General features: G+C 46.8%; 1 protein-coding gene across 1 annotated transcript in view; it reads right to left on the reverse strand.

The window, feature by feature from the left end:
* Window positions 1-21,151, reverse strand: part of tacr2 (tachykinin receptor 2) — a 370,111-nt gene that overhangs the window by 281,599 nt on the left and 67,361 nt on the right. The window contains exon 2 of the mRNA XM_072478767.1: window positions 10,043-10,237. Coding sequence (XP_072334868.1) covers window positions 10,043-10,237 — 195 coding nt within the window. The remainder of the gene's footprint in view (window positions 1-10,042; window positions 10,238-21,151) is intronic.

The raw sequence follows: 21,151 nt of genomic DNA on the forward strand, positions 1-21,151 counted from the left end.
TATAGAAAGCTTTCGGGTTATCCTTGATCCTTCATGTCTCATCTTTACATAAGCCTCCTTCTTCCTCTTGACAAGTGTTTCGACTGCTTTAGTAAACCACGGTTCCCTTGCTCGACCACTTCCTCCCTGCCAGACAGGTACATACTTATCAAGGACACGCAGTAGCTGTTCCTTGAACAAGCTCCACATTTCCATTGTTTCCATCCCCTGCAGTTTTCCTCTCCATCCGATGCACCCTAAGTCTTGCCTCATCGCATCATAATTGCCTGTCCCCTAGATATAACTCTTGCCCTGCAGTATATACCTATCCCTTTCCATCACTAAAGTAAACGCAATGGAATTGTGGTCACTATCACCAAAGTGCTCACCTACCTCCAAATCCAACACCTGTCCTGGTTCATTACCCAGTACCAAATCCAATATGGCCTCGCCTCTCGTTAGCCTATCTACATACTGTGTCAGGAAACCTTTCTGCACACATTGGACAAAAACAGACCCAACTAAAGTACTCGAACTATAGCGTTTCCAGTCAATATTTGGAAAGTTAAAGCCCCCCCATAACAACTACCCTGTTGCTTTCGCTCCTATCCAGAATCATCTTTGCAATCCTTTCCTCTACATCTCTGGAACTTTTTGGAGGCCTTTAGAAAACCCCTAACAGGGTGACCTCTCCTTTCCTGTTTCTAACCTCAGCCCATACTACCTCAGTAGACGAGTCCTCATCAAACGTCCTTTCTGCCACCGTAATACTGTCCTTGACTAACAATGCCACCCCTCCCCCTCTTTTACCACCTTCCCTGAGCTTACTGAAATATCTAAACCCCGGCACCTGCAACAAACATTCCTGTCCCTGCTCTATCCATGTCTCCGAAACATTCCAATTAGATGTCTCATTGATCCAATAATTGGCACTAATATGTAAAGAGGCTCCAGGTAGCCTTGGGAGCATGTGATGTGATGATAGAGTTTGGTGCTGAGTGTGTTCAAAGTAAAATAAAGGCTTTGGGAGAAGGAGCAGAACTCTTGACTCTTTACTCAACAGCAGCCTGAGGCTAACATTGGTAGCAGAGGATGGTTGCTGTGCAAATAAAAAGGGTTGAAAGATACTTTTCCAGGGGGAAAAAAAATGTTTTTCAAGCAAGGAGTGAGTGAGAAGGAAAAACGAAAATATGGCTGAACCTAGGATAAAGATGTCAGAGTTATGACTATCCATCATTATTTTCTGAAAGGGGATCGTACGACCAATGGAGAAGTGCAGTTGTTATGTGGACTAAGGTAACTGCCTTGGGAAAGAGGAAACAAGATATGGCATTGTCTCTTTTTCTATCTTTTGAGAGTAAAATTCGAAGCAAAGTATTTTCTGAACTGGAATTGGAAGAGTTAGACTTAGAAGAAGGTCTGGAGACTCTATTACAGTTTATGGATAAGATTTATCAAAAGAATGACTTGTTAAGTGTGTATGAAGCCTGGTCAGAATTCAATAGATTCTGGAAAACAGAGGATATCTCTATTGAGGACGATATAATGGAATTCAGCAGACTATACAAAAGACTGCACAAACACTGCCTGGAATTTCCACAATCTGTGTTGGCATTTAAGTTACTAGACTGTGCTAGAGTGTCCAATATGGATAGGCTCCTGGTTTTGACAGGAGTGAATTTTGTGGCTAATGATACCTCATTCGATCAGATGATAGAGGCCTTAAAGAAGTTCCTGGGGAAACATTCAATTCCTATGGCTCTCATGTCACAAATGGGTCAGTCAGCGATAAAGCAGACTATGGAAGATACACTACTGACAGGATGGCGAGATCGTACGGCTACAAACAGGTTACGAGAGCATGGAAGGAGATCGGGACCCAGAAATTATGAGGACAGAAACTCATTTAAAACTTAGAAGAGAAGGAGGGACATAGAGACTGGAAATAGGAAATGAATCCCAGAAATGCCCGGGGTATGATAAATCGATGTTTTCGGTGTAACTTTCAATACCATTATGCTTTCAACTGTCCAACACATTATAATAGAGTATTTGAAGCTACACATGGCATGGAAGAGTCGGAAGAGTGTAGCCACCTGGGATGGTCACTCACAAAGTAAACATGGATACTTGCAAAGACTCAAGGGAAATATGGCCAATACAGGATTCAGGCAAACCCAGCGCCTAAATGTATATTTGCTAACAGAGAACCAGACAGTATTGAAACCCCTAGCCGATTTGCATTCTAATGACCCATTTTCCCAGGACAAAGGATTGGTACTCAGGTATCAGATACAATTCCAGACACATTGGCGCCACTCCCTTCACCCAGGAAGCCCAAACAGCCAAGGTCAATGACCGCTCAGGAAATGCCCAGCCATCAAGGCACCCGCCCCTTTATTGGCTCAAATCGAAGGCAGTGATCGAAGCCTGCCAAATTATTGGGTCCAAAGCGAAGGACCGCCCAAAAGAGCGTGAAACCCCAAATGATAAAGAAAGACACTGCCATGTGTTCGATCTCTATTGGCCCTGGCACACCGGCACTCTTCGGCCCAGTCAACTGCAGCACCACGACCAGAAGCAAGTTCAAGATCAACGATCGCTACCCGACGGATGAGCCCAGCAGAACCGAAGTTACTTCTCCAGACCCAGCCACTCCAGATCCGAACAAAATCCTTGTTCCTCTGCCAAAGCTGAGTGCCTGAAAGTTAAGTACAGGTTATTGTAGTGTTAGGTGTAGTATTTTATGTTGCATGTGTGAGTTAATCTTGTGTGTAAATAAACCATTATTGAACTTGAACTAACTGACTGGTTGTTGGGTCTTTAATCAATATCCGGTTGAACCTTGTGGTCGTATCATCTGATACCTGTCGATTCTGAAAAGCAATACCACTCAATATTAAGAAGGGCAACATTATTGGCGTCTCTGGCACAGAATCGGCAACGGTTATTAGTGATGCTAGTGGGATAGTATTCCACTTATCAAAATCGGCAACAAGAGGAAAAAGATGGTGACTAGAAAGAAGGCATTGTCCTCTTAACAAGCAGTTTTACTCCGGTAATGAGGATGTTGGTTGCAGAATTCTTCAATTGTGCTGTATTGGACAGTAGGTGCACATCTACTGTGTGTGGAATTGACTGGTTAAAATGTTACCTGGACTCTTTGAATGCTGAAAATCGTAACAAGGTTAAGGAATTTGAAAGTTCCACAAGTTTCAGGTTTGGGGATGATAATACTCTGAATTCCCTGAAAAGAGTGGTGATGCCTTGCAATATTGCCGGAGCGAATCATTTAATTAGCACAGATGTTGTATTACGTGAGATACCTTTGCTTCTGAGCAGACCGTCGATGAAGAAAGCACACATGAAACTGGATGTGGAACAGGATAAGGTAACAGTTTTTGGAAAGACAGTGGACTTACAATTTACACAGTCGGGACACTATTGTATTCCATTACTGGCAAATAATATTTCAGGTGCAGTTGTTAAGGATGTGTTATTGGCAGCTGGAAATGGGACTTTAGCTGATAAAAAGCTTGTTGTATTAAAACTGCATTGGCAATTTGCGCATCCGTCTCCTCGGAGGCTGAACATTTTCATAAAGGATGCAGGGGTAAGGGATGAAGACTATACTAAGCTGATAGAACAGGTTAGTGATCGCTGTGAGGTTGGTAGGACGTACAGAAGGACACCATCACGACCGATAGTAATGCGACCTTTGGCCAGGGATTTTAACGACATTGTGGCCATGGACGTTTAGCATAGCATAAAACATACAGTGCAGAAGGAGGCCATTCGGCCCATCGAATCTGCACCGACCCACTTAAGCCCTCACCCTCCCTATCCCGGAAATCCACTAACCCCTCCTAACCTTTTTTGGTCACTAAGTGCAATTTATCATGGCCAATCCACCTAATCTGCACATCTTTGGACTGCGGGAGGAAACCGGAACACCCAGAGGAAACCCATGCAGACACGGGGAGAACGTGCAGATTCCGCACAGACCGTGACTCAGCAGGGAATCGAACCTGGGACCCTGGCGCTGTGAAGCCACAGTGCTAATTAATCACTTGTGCTACCGTGCTGCCCTTAAGATCTGGGATAAAGCTAACAATATCTTTATTTTGCATTTTGTAGATTTAGCAACCAGATTTAGTCAATCAATCATTGTACGAAGTAAAGAAAAGAGAGTAATCCTGGGTCAGATTGTGGAAAAATCGATTGGGACAGGAATGGGCCCACCAGCAAATTTCTTTACAGACAATGGGGGAGAATTTGCTAATGATGAGTTTAGGGATATGTGTGAAAACGTAAATATCACAGTTATGAATACGGCTGCGGAAAGCCCATTTAGTAATGGTGTGTGTGAAAGCAACCATGCGGTAATAGATGACATCTCCGGAAAATTTTGGCAGATAGACCAAATTGCAAGTTAAATTCAACCTTAGCATGGGCGGTACATGCAAATTTGTTGCAGATGGTTGGGGGCTATAGTCCCTATCAATTAGTGTTTGGTAGAAATCCTAAAATTCCATCCATTTTGGATGGCTAGCCTCCAGCTTGGGAAGGGACGACAATTAGCTCTGCCTTTGCTGAGCATTTAAATGCATCATATAGCAGTAGAAAAGCTTTTTTGGAGGCAGAAATCTCTGAAAGAATTTGCAGAGCTTTAAGGCATAATGTACGGCCATCAAATACCGTTTTTCAGCAAGGAGACATAATATACTATAAGAGAGACAATTTTAATGAATGGAAAGGCCGAGGGAAGATCATAGGCACAGATGGAAAAACAATTATTTTGCAACATGGCAATCAGACTGTTAGGGTACATTCATCAAGGATAATGGGTACAGATTACAAATTCAGACAGAGCAGACAAACATGATGAGGAACCAGGGTCATCTGGTACGCAAGTGTTACAGAACTATGAGGACTAGTTAACTGATATAGACAGTGTTTCTGTAGAGGAACACAATACTTCTGATGAATTAGAACAGGCCATTTTTCAGAAAGGACAATTGCCAAAAGTTGGTACAAAAGTGACATACTTTTCTGAAGGGTCTAGTCATTGGAAGGATGCAACTGTTGTTAGTAGAGCAGGGAAGGCCACTGGAAAGTATAAACACTGGTTGAATGTACAGCAATCAGGGGAGGGAGTCAAGCCAATGGATTGGGAACATGAAGTTCAAAAATGGAGGGCACAGAAACGCAGTGCCAGTTCAGATAGTACATCGGATAGTGAACAGGTTCACAGGAAAAGGTCGAGAACTATTGAAAGGACATCCCACAGCAGAAGGGAAAGATCAAGCAGTAGCAGTACAGAACGAGATACCAGGTAGGATAGGGGACGTAGTTTGCCATGGTCTCAGAACATGGGTAAGACTATGAATGCTACTAGGAGTAGAAGCCCACATGCACGTGAGATTTTGGTGGCCTCCAACAAATTGGATGAAAAAGTTATCAAAAATGCCAAACAGCAATAACTGCATAGTTGGAGTGAATTTGGGGTATACACGGAAGTACCGGATAGGGGACAAAGAGCTCTATCCCACAGATGGATTTGCACGGAAAAGGTTCTTCCAGATGGAATTTATAAGGCAAAGGCCAGGCTTGTGGCAAGGGGATTTGAAGAAAACTTAGAAGATCAGGATTTGAGGGTAGATTCACCTACAGTAGGAAAGGTTATTTTAAAGATTTTCTTGGCTCCATTAGCCACAAAGGCATGGGAATGAACATCTATAGATATAAAAGCTGCCTTTTTGCAAGGGCATCAGCTCCAGAGAGGCATTTTTCTCCGTCCCCCTAAAGAGGCAGCTAACACAGAACGGATACTCTGGAAGTTGAACAAATGTGTATATGGAGGGCAGCACGGTAACATAGTGGTTAGCACAGTTGCTTCACAGCTCCAGGGTCCCAGGTTCGATCCCTGGCTTGGGTTACTGTCTATGCGGAGTCTGCATGTTCTCCTGGTGGGTTTCCTACAGGCGCTACGATTTCCTCCCACAGTCCAAAGATGTGCAGGTTAGGAGTATTGGCTGTGCTAAATTGCCCTTAATGTCCAAATAGGTTACGTGGGGTTACTGGGTTTATGGGGGTAGCTTGGAAGTGTGGGCTTAAGTGGGATGCTCTTTCCATGGGCCGGTGCAGACTCGATGAGCCAAATGGCCTTCTTCTGCACTGTAAATTCTATGAAATCTATGAAATGATGCGTCCAGGGTTTGGTATTTTTCGGTATGGTCAGTTTTGTTAAAGTTAGGCTGTTGCCTGTTGAAAGCACATCCGGCAATGTTTTACTGGCACCATGAGGGAAATCTTTCTGGCATCTTTATGATGCATATCAATGATTTTTTGTGGGGTGGGACTTGTGATTTCGAAGCTATTGTAATCTCTGGGTTAAGGAAGAATTCAGGGTTGGAAGTCAGGCTTCCGGTGCATTTAAATATATTGAACTGGAAATCGGACAGACTAAGTTAGGGGCAACTTTACACCAACAATCTCATTTGGAGAGCATCAGCCCAATAGCAGTTAGTCGGAGTCGGGTTTCACAAAAAGACGCAGTGGTTTCAAAGATGGAAAAAGAGCATCTGCGTAGTTTAATTGGGCAACTGAATTGGTTAGGTAGACAGACTAGACCGGACGTTAGTTTTGATGTCTTAGAGTTGAGTACAAAAGCAAATGATTGCAAAGTGGAAGACATAATGAGGGCAAATAAAGTGTTGGTCAAACTAAAAATGCAGGAGTGTGTTTTGAGGTTCCCGGTTTTAGGTGAACTTGGGTACTTGAAACTCATAGTTTATAGTGATGCGTCCTATGCAAATTTATGTGATGGGGTTTCAAGTGCAGGACGTTTTATAATTTTCCTTATGGGGAACAATGGTAAATGTTGCCCTCTTGTGTGGGAAACAAAGAAAAAAGGAGAGTGGTCAAAAGCACTTTGGCTGCTGAGACTTTAAGCCTTGTAGAGGCGGTGGATATGGTTTTTTATAAATTACAGATCTTGACAGACATTTGGGGATTAGGGGATTTGGATAACATACCCATTGAGTGTCACATTGACAATAAATCCCTGTGGGAAAATGTGCACGCTACAAAACGTGTAAATGAGAAAAGGTTAAGGATAGACATCGCAAGTTTGAAGCAGATGTTGGACAGAGGGGAGATAGCAAAAATTAAATGGATCCATAGTAGCTATCAATTATCTGACTTTTTAACGAAAAGAAGGGCTCGTTCACAGAAACTTTTGGATATTGTTAATGAAGGGTGCCTGTTTCTGTTACTGTTTGTTTTGGGTTTTTTTTCCTTCCTTCCAAAATAAATTTTTTTAAATGAGGGGGGAAATTGCGTGTGTTTTTGAGTTTCTTGTAATATTGTTTTCACCAAATTATTATTTTTTATCCAAGGAAGGGGAGACGGTTAAGGAATGGGTTAAGAAATATTCCCATTAGATGTTTCATTGATCCAATAATTGGCACTGATATGCAAAGAGGCTACAGGTGGCCTTGGGAGCATGTGATGTGATGATAGAGTTTGGTGCTGAGTGTGTTCAAAGAAAAATAAAGGTGTTTGGGAAAAGGAGCAGAACTCTTGACTCTTTACTCAACAGCAGTCTGAGGCTAACACCTTGGAGCCATGTCTCCATCATCATCACACTGAACCAAGGTCCAAGGAGATGGGGTCTTTGAAAAGTGTAAATCACTGGAAGACTGACTGCAGCATATGCAGGGGAACTCCAATTGCACTTTCTGGGTGAATGCCAACACGTTACAGGAATATTGTTATCTACAGATAGGGTATTGGAACACAATAACTTCCAGTTGTATATAGAGTATCAGTGAGTTCATAAGTTCATAAGATATAGGAGCAGAATTCACCATTTGACCCATTAAATCTGCTCTGCCTTTCGATCATGGCTGATCTCATCCTGGCCTTAACTCTACCGTCCTGCCCATTCTCCATAATCCTTCATCCCATTACCAATTAAAAATCTGTCAAACGCCTCCTTAAATTTACTCGCTATCCCAGCATCCACCGCAATCTGGGGTAGCGAATTCCATAGATTCACAAGCCTTTGGGGAAAGTAGCTTCTCCTCAACTCCATTTAAAATTTGCTATCTTTTATGCTAAGACTATGACCTCTCGTTCTAGAATGCCACACACGAGGAATCATGCACTCCACGTTATGTGGAATTATATGGTTCTTGTCCCAGTCATAATGGTGAGTCACTTGAAAGGGAGCTTGCAGGTGGTGATGTTTCCATACATCTGCTGCCCTTATCACTCTAGGCCGCACCGATCTTCATGGGTTTGGAAGGTACTGTTGAAGGAACCTCGCTGACTTGTTACAGTGCATCTTGCGTATGGTGCACAAGATAGCCACTGTGTGCTGGAGGGAGAAAGTGAATTTTAAGGTAATGGATCAAGTGGATCGCTTTGTCCTGGATAGTGTTGAGCTTCTTGAGTATTGGTGGAGTTGCACTCAGCCAGGTAAGGAGGAGTATCCTATCACACTCCCAACTTATGACTCATAGATGATGGAGAGAAGCCAAGGAGTGAGCCATTCACCACAAAACACCCAAAAGGGTGGTGGAGGCAGAGACCCTCATAACATTTAAGAAGTTTTTAGATGCGCATTTGCGATGTCCAAGGAATATAAGGCCAAGTGCTGGAAAATGGGATTAGAATATTTAGGTGGTTGTTTTTGACTGGCACAGACGTGATGGGCTGAAGGGCCTTTTCCGTGCTGTAGACCTCTATGAGCCTAGTCTATATAGCCTCTGATCTATTCAATGTGGCTTTTATGTGATTGGCCCAATTACGTTTCCGATCGCTGGTAACCCCTAGGATGTTGGGATTTATTGATGGCAATGCCATTGAATGCCATAGTTAAATTCTTCTTTTGGAAATGGTCACACTGATGTCACTCTGAATTGCGGTGCTATGGTGAATGCTGAAAACCACACTAATTTGACAGAAAGATTCCTCAGACCCGGAAACGTATCAGATGTCTGCTATACACGGTCACACAAATAATAGAATTAAAGCCATTGGCTGGGATTCCCCGTCCCGCGCACATGTTTTTTGGTGCGGCGCGCCTCTACCGGCAGCGGCATCCACCCGTCCCGCCAGCTGGCCAATGGGGTTTCCTATTGTGGGCGCTCCCACGCCGTCGGGAAATCCGCGGGAGTGAGTGGACTGCGGGCGAAACGGAGGATCACACCGTCGGAGAATCCTGCCCCTTGTGCTTTGTGTGGTGACACTGCTGGTCACAGAATGTGTAGAGTTGTAGGGCAATCAACAATGGCAACCTGGACTTAAGGGAATCCACCAATCAACTTTAATGAAATAAGAAAAGCAATTCTCTTCCACTGACCACTCAAGCTCATAGGCTTCAAATCACATGATTGAGGTATACAAAATTCTGAGGGGTAGAGATAGGGTAGGCAGGAGGAATTGTTTCCCTTGGCAGAGTTCAAAAACCAGGGGTTATAGATTCAAGGTAAGTGGCAGAATGTGTAGCGGGGCGAAAGGGAAAACATTTTTACACAGAGGGTAGTGGGAGTCTGGAATTCGCTGCCTGAGTTGGTGGGGAGGCAGAGACACTTAACTCTTTTAAGTACCTGGATCTGCACATTAAATGTTGTAAGCTGCAGGTCTATGGGCCATGTGCAGGAAGACGGGATTAGAAAGGGCACCTGGGGGGGTCTTTGGATCAGCATCGACAAGATGGGCCAAATGGCCTCCTTCTGTGCTATATAATTTCTATGGTTCTGAGACAGAATTTAACCCCAACTCCAAATATCCAACATAGTGAAGGTTTAAGCCTATCCTGCCCTGATACTTTCTTTCAATGACACACTGTTATTTTCATCTAAATTCTAAATACGGTAACTCATCGGGAGAGATTGAGAACAACATTTCTCTCGATTTGTGCCAATTGATTGCTTTTTCCCTCCTTAAACTGTGGAAATTATTTTTGTATAAACTTCCACATTTGCAAATCCACAGTTGGAATTGGCTGTAACGGTAGGACTGACATTGGAGAGAATTGAGAACAGATTCTTACGTCAGTTGATGTTGTCCTCCGACATCCTCAGGCCAGTCCACTATACAGATCACTCTGTTTTCTGCTTGCACAATGCGGGCATAGAAGCACTGTGGGAATGCTAGAGCCAGGGCCAGCAGCCAGATAATACCAATCACTAACTTAGTTGAGCTGGAGGACAACCTGGGCTTCAGTGGATGGATGATGGCAATGTACCTGTGTAATGAGATACAACACATGTCACATAGAAAGTAATCAGGCAGCACATCTCAATCCTCCATATTATCCTCTTTCTCCATTTACAATTATGTAGAACAGGGCAACAATGTAAACGATAATGTGCTACACAAATCTCCTCCCACCTTACTTCATCCAAACTTACCCTTGCTCCCTTTCCTCCTCCATGCACTCCTTTAATCCGACAGAGTTCAATTTTAATGCCACGCTCCAATCCTCTGGCACTTCCCCCATATCCAGGGAAGAATGGAAGATCATGGTGAACCCTTCCACCATCTCAACATCCACTTCCGTTAGTGACTACAAATGCTCTATTTCCAATGCAAATATAAGAGATGCAATATTGGCCCTTTCACCTCCTCCCTTATCATCATTCAAGCACCAAACACCCCTGGCAGCTACATGAACGTCTACCAACTCGGTACACATGTATTCACTGCACACAATGGGATGGTGCAGGAGGGAGGGTTTCAGATTTCTGGATAATTGGGGCTCATTCTGGAGTCGGTGGGACCTCTACAAACGGGATGGTCTACACCTGGACCAGAGGGGTACCAATATCCTGGGGGGAAATTTGCTAATGCTCTTCGGGAGGGTTTAAAATAGTTCAGCAGGGGCTTGGGAACCTGAATTGCAGCTCCAGTATACAGGAGGTTGAGAGTAGTGAGGTCATGAGTAAGGTTTCAAAGTTGCAGGAGTGTACCGGCAGGCAGGAAGGTGGTTTAAAGTGTGTCTTCTTCAATGCCAGGAGCATCCGGAATAAGGTGGGTGAACTTGCGGCATGGGTTGGTACCGGGGACTTCGATGTTGTAGCCATTTCGGAGACATGGATAGAGCACGGATGACGAATGTGATATAAAATAGTTAGTTTAAATATATTAGTTACAGTAATGTAGATGTAGGCCAGTCTAATTCTAGTGAGTTCACAGACAAAGAATTTCAGAAAGCATGGCAAGGAAGGGGGGAGGGGTTGTAGCCATGTAAAATGGCTGCATTCCGATTAATCTTGCCAAAACCCAGTTTAAAACGGCTAACCCGAAAGACTGCTGGGAAAAGCAGCCAAAAAGACACAAGCAGGCAGCTGCAGACAGGTTTGCAGCTTCAGCTCGGGGAATGTAGCCCAGATCGATACTCAGGGCTATCAACAGCCCATCAACCCAGGTATCCGCAGTTTCATTCAGGACTGTTTACACCTAATCTACTCAGACATCCACAGCTAAATCGGCTATCCCCGGGAACAATTGCAACATATTAGCAATTGAATACCGGGCCAGACCTGTCGGCGCCTGCAGTGGCTGAAACAAAGACAGGTGAGAGACCACCCCCCGATCGAGGAATCGCCTCACCATTGGACACATCGACCCCAGAGACTGGGGACAGAATCCAATCACTTGGGACTCAGGGTCAAGGGCCACCCCGGGAGGCGGGAAGCCCGTGGGCCCTATAAAAGTAAAGGTCCAAGTTCAGATCTCTCTCTCTCTCATCTTCGCCTGCTCGAGACCTTCGCAAGACCAGCCACCGGCCACTGTAAGTGTGAATCCAACGATCGCTATCCGGTAGAGACACCTAGCCACCGACCTGTAGCAGCCTTTTGAATCCCGCGGGCCAGATTTGATTGGTCAAGCCATTCATTTCCCTGACCTGGTGGGCTCTTCCTAAGTTAAGTATTGGCCAGTAGTGATAGGTTTATTATATAGAAAGTAGTATTAGGGTATTAATATTGCTTGTTGTATATAATAAATGACCGTTGTTTTAATCCTTACTAAGCGGTGTGCTGTGTTATTAATCATAACCTGAACTTGAACCACGTGGCGGTATCATAAAGATACCTGGCGACTCATGAGCAAAGGTGATCTAAACAGAGCAAATAGACTAAGGTTAAAAAGAGCAACAGGGTGTCTGGTGGAGGAGGAGAAAAGGATGCTGCGTAACAAAAGAGGCCTAGGGTTAAGGAATGAGAAGTGAGCCAATTAGGATGTATGGCCAGGTCAGGAGGTGTATAGGATGACTTATGGGAATCTGTATGTGAAATTTGATGCCATTTGAATGTATTTGCAGAGATCCCTTTGTCTCGGACCTCATTCGTTTCCAAGGGGTCCCAGGACTCTGGTTCTGTGTCCCTGAGAAGCGAGTCAGACTTGCAAGTTGGTTAAAAATAAATAATACTATGCCTACAAATCCATCTCGAGTTTTATTGAGGCCAGACTGACGGGTAAAGAATTCAATGTTTTGTCATTTGGTGCCGAAACCTTGGATTTCTCCAGACGGTTATCGACCAACTGCGAAATCAGAATTAGACTGATTTTGGACAAGGAAAGTGGAAACAGGCCCACAATGTGTGTCGCTGGAAAATTACACACATTGGTTTTCCCCTCTTCTCATGGTCTGATTGGTCTGGTCAGTCGCGGTTGGTACGGAAAGATCATCTCGACAAAATCAAAGGTCAGTCTGGGGATTAGAAAATTGAACTGATGGGACATCTGGCAAGATGGTTTAGTTCTACGAGTGTTTTTGATGAAATGATGGGACATCTGGCAAGATGGTTTAGTTCTACGAGTGTTTTTGATGAAATGATGGGACATCTGGCAAGATGGTTTAGTTCCACAAGTGTTTTTGATGAACTGATGGGACATCTGGAAAGATGGTTTAGTTCCACGTTTTTAAAACTATAGTTGATTAAGCTAAAATTGTATCCTTGGACTGTAGTGGTGAGAAACGATAAATTTTAAAACAAACTGGATGCTGCATGTTAGTTAAAGCAGAAGTCGCTCAAAGGGTTAGCAGCAGCTTGAGATAACAGGCAGCTTGTGGTGTAATTGGATACCTTTCTTTCGAGTCAGTGAAACTCCAGCAAAGTTACGTTTTGAATTAATTAAAGGAAACCAGTGGATTTCTCCACCTCTTTGATAAAAGTTAATTATTTTAGCAAGCAATTGATTGAAATTGCCAGAATCTTAAGTTTGAATTACTTGAAATAATGTTTTGCTCATTTTATTTGTGAATTAATAGGAACTTAAAGAAACTCACTGACACCATTTTAAAAAGTGTAAATCTGGAGATGTCAGTTGACTTTGCTCTGGTATAAATCACCGCAGCTAACTGCTCCCTCATTGATAGCAGCCAACGTTTTTGTGAATGTAAGAAAAACTTGTTAAAAGAAAAATTGTTAAGATAAAGAATTAATTAAGTTGTAAAAGTTATACAAGTTTGTGTTAAGCAAATCGTAAATTCAGTTCTGAGTTCAGATCAGAGCTAAGCTTGCAGGTTGCAGTAATTCAATTTGAATTTTCAAACATTTTAAGTTTTAAAAGAACACTGTTAAAACCTTTTAAATAATTTTGCCAAGTAGCAAAAATTGCCATTGGTTATAAATAGGCAAATAACATTTTTTTTTTAAAAAAGAGAGCCAAAGTATGAAAGCTAAAGAGTTAATTAGATTATGGAGACAATATTGTCAACATGAGAGGGATAAAATCATGTTATTAAGTTGGCAAGAAAATGCCCTTAAAATGGGGATTCCAATTAGTGAAACCAGAAAACCCTGGAGATCTTGAAAAAGGGGTGTGCATTCAAAAAAACGCGCAAGTAAAGAGAGGGTGGACTCGAGAAAAAAAAATGAGCTACGTAGTTCAATGGCTGGCCTTGCATTGACAGAAGCAGATGAGGACCCAGAGAATTGGACCATGTCGGGTAGAGTCCCGACTGCACCAGTAGCATTGTCTGCACTAATTCCGGAACCACCAGAGTATCATAATTTTTATCTAGTCACTGCTCCCCAGATTCAAATCATGCCAGCCTCTCCAGCCCCTTCGGTTGATAGATTGGGTCCTATTTCAGCATCTTCACCGTCTGTTAGAGAAGGGGAGCTCTGTTCAACAAGCCCAGTTAGCTCTAGGACCCGATCTCGGACAATGAGAGAGGGGACTGATCCTATCCAGAAACAATCACGCATACCACCTAGATCCCTTCAGACCGATATGGTAGGACAAAAAGGTATGAGAACAAAGAAAGAGGATGGGAATGGTTCTGAGGAGCTGGAGCTCCCCATAATGGAAGGGAAGGACGTCGAAGTCTTTGAAGAGCCAGAGTAATCCACTAGAGCGCCCACTAGTGAGACTCTGAAACAGTTGCCGATTAGGAAAATACCAAACCCTGATGCTGTAACGGCGTCCGCCCAGCCCACGATAGACGTTTATTTCCCATGGAGACCCAGTGAGATGATGGCTATTCTGGCTGCAATCCCAGACAGGAAGAAATCTCCTGCTGCTTTCGTGGATTATCTGAGAACTACCATCTCAGTTTATCAAGCTGATTCAAGGGACCTCTGGGCCCTAGTCCAGCAGGTTTTAACCCCAGCAGAGTAACGCAATCATCTCAATCACTTGAATTATGCTAGCCACGCCGCACTTCAGCAAGCCCATGCTTTGGACGATGATAGACGGGCACAAATCCTGAATTCGTTGAATGTCACATTTCAAAAGCCCATAAACATTTCTGCTATCTTAGACCTCAAACCTAAAAAGACTGAAGAGCCAGAGGAATTTCTGGAACGCTTTTCTGAAATTTACCGTGGGCAGTCAGGCGACTTGCTGTACCAAAATGGTCAGAATTTCCCTCAATATTGTGCTATGTTAATGCATTGCCTACCACCTTCCGTGGCTACTGCCGTGAAATGTAATAACATGAATTGGACAGAGAACGACCCTTCTCAGATGGCCAGGGCAATCAGATTTTATTGGCAGGGTGTAGGCCAGGAAGGAGGCTCAGTTACAAAGATTAATACAAAGTTACATACTCCATGAGTACGTAATGAAAAAGGATGATCTGAGACCCCAACCAGCGGCAGATACAGTGGCTTACCAGTGGAACCCCAATATTGTGACTTTGGGTGGGTGGATCAACATGGGGTAGGATATCAAACCCACCCAAATGGACCCTCAGCTCCTCTTTATGGCCCACCGTTAGCACCAACAACTTCACAACTGTCGCCCCCTCTGAGGGGCCATTGGTCTACTGGGAAAAGAGGACGGGGCAGATATAGAGGGAACAATGCATGTTTTAATTGCGGCCGTGCAGATCACTGGCAACAGGAATGCCCCATTAAAAGACGGGCAGCAGAAGGAGACTACCCGACCCAAAGGAAGGGGTACCCACCAAGGGGAGGACAGACGAGGTACACTGACTTCTCCCAGGCAAACCCTTTCCCAACACAAGATTGACTAGCTAATTTAGTCATAAGGACTCTCCAATCGGACAGGGAACCTATTATTTCTCTGCAGATAGGAGATCAACACTGCCCATTTGTAATCGATACTGGAGCAGTCACGTCTTCAGTGCAATCAGAACTTCGACTACCACTATCCGACCACACCCAGCATTTGTCGGGGTTCCAAGGACAGGTGTGTGAGTATCCTATTTCTGAACCTGTGACAGTCACTTATGTGAATAAGTCTGCGGATCATCAGTTTGTGGTGACTACTGGATTGGACTGTAACTTGTTGGCCCGAGATTTACTGTGTATCTTCCAGCTATAGCTAGAGTACGGAGACAAAGGGGTAACGGTTCAATCATGGAGGATGAGACAACAGTGCTATATTTCTAACACTCCCCAGTGGTGGACGTTAGACATTGAACATTCACTGCATCACGTTACCCTGGCCTATGACAGAACCGGACAAAACAGGGAGTTGGAGGACAAATACCGGCCGTTAATTGGGACCGAATGGCCAGTCAAAGTTACAGCCACAGTCACGGGAAAAAAAGGTACAGCCGATTTTGTTACAATACCACCACATTTATGGCCACAGTCAGCTTCTGTGGGCCCTCATATTACACGTCAGGTCCACGAGCAGTACCATGCCAGGGATCTGGGGCCTATGGTAAGGAGGGCAGTGGATCATTCAGATCCAACAGAGTACGCACTTCAAGTCACGGCAGACGGCACTGACATAAAATATTTTGAGGTCCCTGAAACGATTAACACTCGACTTCAGCCAACCCACAGCTCTGGAAGAACAGGGGATTCCTTATCTCGGCCGGCACGGAAATATCCCACCAGGGTTTAGTTAATGACCTACTGCAGGCCCTCCTTATGCCCGCACAGATTTCCGACCCCAGTTGACGTTGATAATGAACAAGCAGATTGTGCAGCGCGGACAGCCGCGCAAATTCAGCAAGTGATAGTGCCTAAAATGTTAAGTCAGACTAAAGGATCTGCTATAAATAGGTCTGCTTCTGACAAGCCAATGCCAACCATCCAAGACGTCATAAGGTTACAGGAGGACGCTCCTGAGAGTGATAAACAAATTGGAAACGGTTAGGTTGTACATATGATTCTGTTTCCTCTTTATGGAACACACCAGCACATCAGACTTGTATGTCTGATGTACTGGCTTTATGGGTCATCGAATGTGTATACTTTGCAACTCATTGTGGGGCTCGAGGGACTAGTGATTTGTTGCTGGACACTTGGTGGCACCCTAAAATGCAGGGGTTGGCCCAGAGTATCAGTAATCGGTGTTTGATTTGTCAGCAATATAACACCGGCAAAGGTATCCCTTGTGGTATGGGGCAAACCCCGTTACTCAATGGTCCCTTTGAGACGCTCCAAATGGATTACATTGAGTTAGAAAAGTGTCAATCATAGAATTTACAGTGCAGAAGGAGGCCATTCGGCCCATCGGGTCTGCACCGGCTCTTGGAAAGAGCACCCCACCCAAGGTCCACACCTCCACCCTATCCCCACAACACAGTAACCCCACCCAACACTAAGGGCAATTTTGGACACTATGGGCAATTTAGCATGGCCAATCCACCTAACCCGCACATCTTTGGACTGTGGGAGGAAACCGGAGCACCCGGAGGAAACCCACGCACACACGGGGAGGATGTGCAGACTCCGCACAGACAGTGACCCAAGCCGGAATCGAACCTGGGACCCTGGAGCTGTGAAGCATTTGTGCTATCCACAATGCTACCGTGCTGCCCCAGATGTCAATGTTATAAATATGTTTTTGTGGTACCCTCAATAATGACGCTTAGAGATTAAACTGTAAAGAAGGCTTTATTAGACTAATAACTATGCTAGAGCTAGAGACAAGAGCTGACTGTTACAGACCATGAGGCAGCCCTTTATGTATGGCTCCCTGATGGGCGGAGCCAGAGGCTAAGTCCCCAGGGTTCCAAGCCCGGTCTTAAAGGGGACATCACCTTACATGATGATAAGGCAGTAACTGTTCATCACATTCACCCCCTGTTTAAAAAGGAGTCAGGCGGGGGTGAAGTGCCATCATCGGTCCATCCGTCTCGGTGGCCGGATCGTGCTCCTCGACCTCCTCAATTCGGGCGGTGATGCGGCGGGCACAGACGTCCCGGTAGAGGGCACATCCGGGAGCATAGCGGTCGGAGCTTCGGTCCGGGTCGGGGCAGGGCCGGGGGTAGCGGAGCCGGCGGGGTGTGTAAAAGGGGGCTCGGGTGTGTAAAGGGGTGTGCACGGTAGGGGCTCACCAACGGGTGGTAGGGCCGGAAGGGGGTGTGTTGTAGGGGGCGACGGGTCCTGCAGGGGAGCGGCGCGGGGAGGGGCATCTGTGGTGGAGGATCCAGCGGGTGCCAGATTCCGGAGGGAAACCGTATCTTGCCTGCCGTCGGAGTACTCCACGTAGGCGTAACTGGGGTTGGCATAGAGCAGTCGGACCTTTTCAACTAGGGGGTCCGTTTTATGGCTCCACATGTGCCTCCGGAGAAGAACAGGTCCCGGAGCCATCAGCCAAGGTGGAAGCGAGACCTCAGAGGTAGACTTCCTGGGGAAGAGAAACAATCGGTTGTGAGGGGTCTCATTCGTGGCCGTGCAGAGGAGTGACCTAATGGAGTGTAGGGCATCGGGTAGGACCTCCTGCCAGCGGGTGGTTGGGAGATTTCTCGACCGCAGGGCCAGGACAGCCTTCCACACTGTCGCGTTCTCCCTCTCCACCTGCCCGTTTCCCCGCGGGTTATAACTGGTCGTTCTGCTCGAGGCGATGCCTTTGCTGAGCAGATACTGACGCAGTTCATCGCTCATGAACGATGTACTCCGGTCGCTGTGGATATAAGCGGGAAACCGAACAGGGTGAAGATGCTGTGCAGTGCCTTAATCACCGTGGCTGTGGTCATGTCGGGGCAGGGAATGGCGAATGGGAAACAGGAGAACTCATCGATCACTCATCGGAAATAGGCATAACGGTTGGTGGACGGGAGGGGCCCCTTGAAGTCCACGCTCAGTCGCTCAAAGGGGCCCGAGGCCTTCACGAGCCGAACCTTGTCTGGCCGGTAGAAGTGCGGTTTGCACTCCGCACAGATTTGGCAGGCCCTGACCATGGCCTTGACCTCCTTGGTTGAGTAAGGTAGGTTGCGGGACTTGATGAAATGGACGAGCCGGGTAACCCCCGGGTGGCAGAGGTCATTGTGGATGGCTTGCAGGCGGTCCTCCTGCGCGTTGGCGCATGTGCCGCGGGACAGGGCATCTGGGGGCTCGTTGAGCTCCCCTGGACGATACTTGATATCGTATGAGTAGGTGGAGAGTTCGATCCTCCACCTCAAAATTTTATCATTTTTTATTTTGCCCCGTTGCGTGTTATCGAACATATAGGCGACCGACCATTGGTCGGTGACGAGGGTAAACCTCCTACCGGCTAGGTAGTGCCTCCAGCGCCGTACAGCCTCCACAATGGCTTGTGCCTCCTTTTCGACTGCAGAGTGTCGAACCTCGGAGGCGGTGAGGGTTCGGGAGAAGAACGCTACTGGTCTGCCTCCTTGATTGAAGGTAGCAGCCAGGGCGATGTCTGATGCATCGCTCTCTACCTGGAAAGGGATGGGTTTGTCCACCACGTGCATGGCGGCCTTGATGGTGTCGGCCTTGATGCGGTTGAAGGCCAATTGAGCCTCAGCCAAGAGGGGGAAAGTGGTGGTCTTTAGGAGTGGGCGGGCTTTGTCCACATACTTGGGGACCCACTGGGCGTAATAGGGGAAAAGCCCCAAGCACCGTTTGAGGGCCTTGAGGCTGCGGGGGAGAGGGAGTTCCTTAAGGGGGCGCATGCGGTCGGGGTCGGGACCTAGGACCCAGTCTTCCACGACATAGCCGAGGATGGCCAGCCGGGTGGTGTGGAAAACGCATTTGCCCTCGTTAAAGGTCAGGTTAAGGGCTCGGGCGGTCTGGAGGAACTTTTTGAGGTTAGCGTCATGGTCCTGCTGATCATGGCCGCAGATGGTGACATTGTCCAAGTACGGGTATGTAGCCCGCAAACCGTACTGGTCCACCATTTGGTCCAGCGCCCTTTGAAAGGCGGAGACCCAATTTGTGACACCAAAGGGGACCCTGAGGAAGTGGAAGAGCTGGCCGGCTGCTTCGAAGGCAGTATAGGGGCAGTCTTTTGGTTGGATGGGGAGCTGGTGGTAGGCAGATTTGAGGTCGACCGTGGAAAAGACTCGGTATTGGGCGATCCGATTTACCATTTCCACGATGCGAGGAAGGGGGTACGCATCAAGCTGCGTGAATCGGTTTATGGTCTGGCTATAATCCACGACCATCCGTTTCTTCTCCCCGGACCGGACTACCACCACTTGCGCTTTCCAAGGGCTGTTGCTAGCCTCGATGACCCCCTCTCCCAGTAAACGCTGGACCTCTGACTTGATAAAAGCCATATCTTGGGCACTGTAGCGCCGGCTACTGGTGGCGACAGGCTTACAGTCAGGAGTGAGGTTTGCGAATAGCGAGGGGGGTGCGCCTTTCAGTGTCGCAAGGCAGCACACCGTGAGGGGGGAGCAAGGGCCGCCGAACTTCAGTGTCAGGCTTCGGTGGCTGCACTGGAAATCCAGTCCGAGCAGCAGGGCGGCACAGAGGTGAGGGAGGATATAAAATTTTAAACGGGTGTATTTGGCGCCCTGGATCGAAAGATCCACAGTATAGTACCCCGTGATTTGTACCGACTGGGACCCAGATGCGTGAGGCTATGGTTTGGGATGCTGGATGGGTGTGTAGGGAGCAGCGCCTTACTGTTTCAGGGTGGATAAAGCTCCGTGCTCCCGGAGTCGAAGAGGCATGCAGTGTCATGCCCGTTGACCTGGGCCTGCATCATGGAGTTCTGCAGGTGTTTTGGCCGAGTTTGATCGAGGGTGATCGCACCCAGTCGCGGTTAGTACGAGTCCTCAGCCGAGTCGGACTCGTAAAATGGCCGCCGCCGTCGATCGCGCGTGCCGGGTCGAGAAGATGGCCGCCGACAAGATGGCCACTCCCATGAATCGCACGAAGCTGATGACACGTAAGAAGGCGTGTCGGGTCGGTGCGCAGCAGCATTGCGAGACGTGCGGGCCCCGAGAGCCTGATTTTCAGGCCGGCTGTTCTTTGTTTTTCTGGCCCCAGGGTCTGGCCAGGCAGACCCTCGCAAAGTGCCCTTTCTTCCCGCAGTCGCTGCAGATTGCGGAGCGGGCTGGGCAGCGTGGGCGTGGGTGCTGGCCCTGCCCGCAGAAGTAGCATGGTGTGCCCCCATGATGAGCGGGTCGCCGCGTGGCACAGGCCTGTAATACGGTTGAGTCTGCGGAAGTCCGGGGGGGGGCTGGCAGAGTCCGCGGGGTACGTACCCAAGTTATGTCGGGCCACCTCCAGCGAGGAGGCGAGCATTAGCGTCTCCTGGAGGTCGTTTGCCCCGTTTTCGAGCAGCCGCTGCCGGATGTAGGTCGAGCGGATGCCGGACACGAAAGCATCCCTGATGTGCAGGTTCATATGGACTTCCCCTGTCACATCCTGATGGTCATAGTCGCTGGCAAGCGCGGTGCGTTATTCAACAAACTCGTTGAGCGATTCCCCCGAGCGCTGCCGGCAGGTAGAGAGCAGATGCCGAGCGTGCACCTCATTGATGGGTT

Source organism: Scyliorhinus torazame, chromosome 16 (assembly GCF_047496885.1).
Source record: "Scyliorhinus torazame isolate Kashiwa2021f chromosome 16, sScyTor2.1, whole genome shotgun sequence".
NCBI classification, from domain to species: Eukaryota; Metazoa; Chordata; class Chondrichthyes; order Carcharhiniformes; family Scyliorhinidae; genus Scyliorhinus; species Scyliorhinus torazame.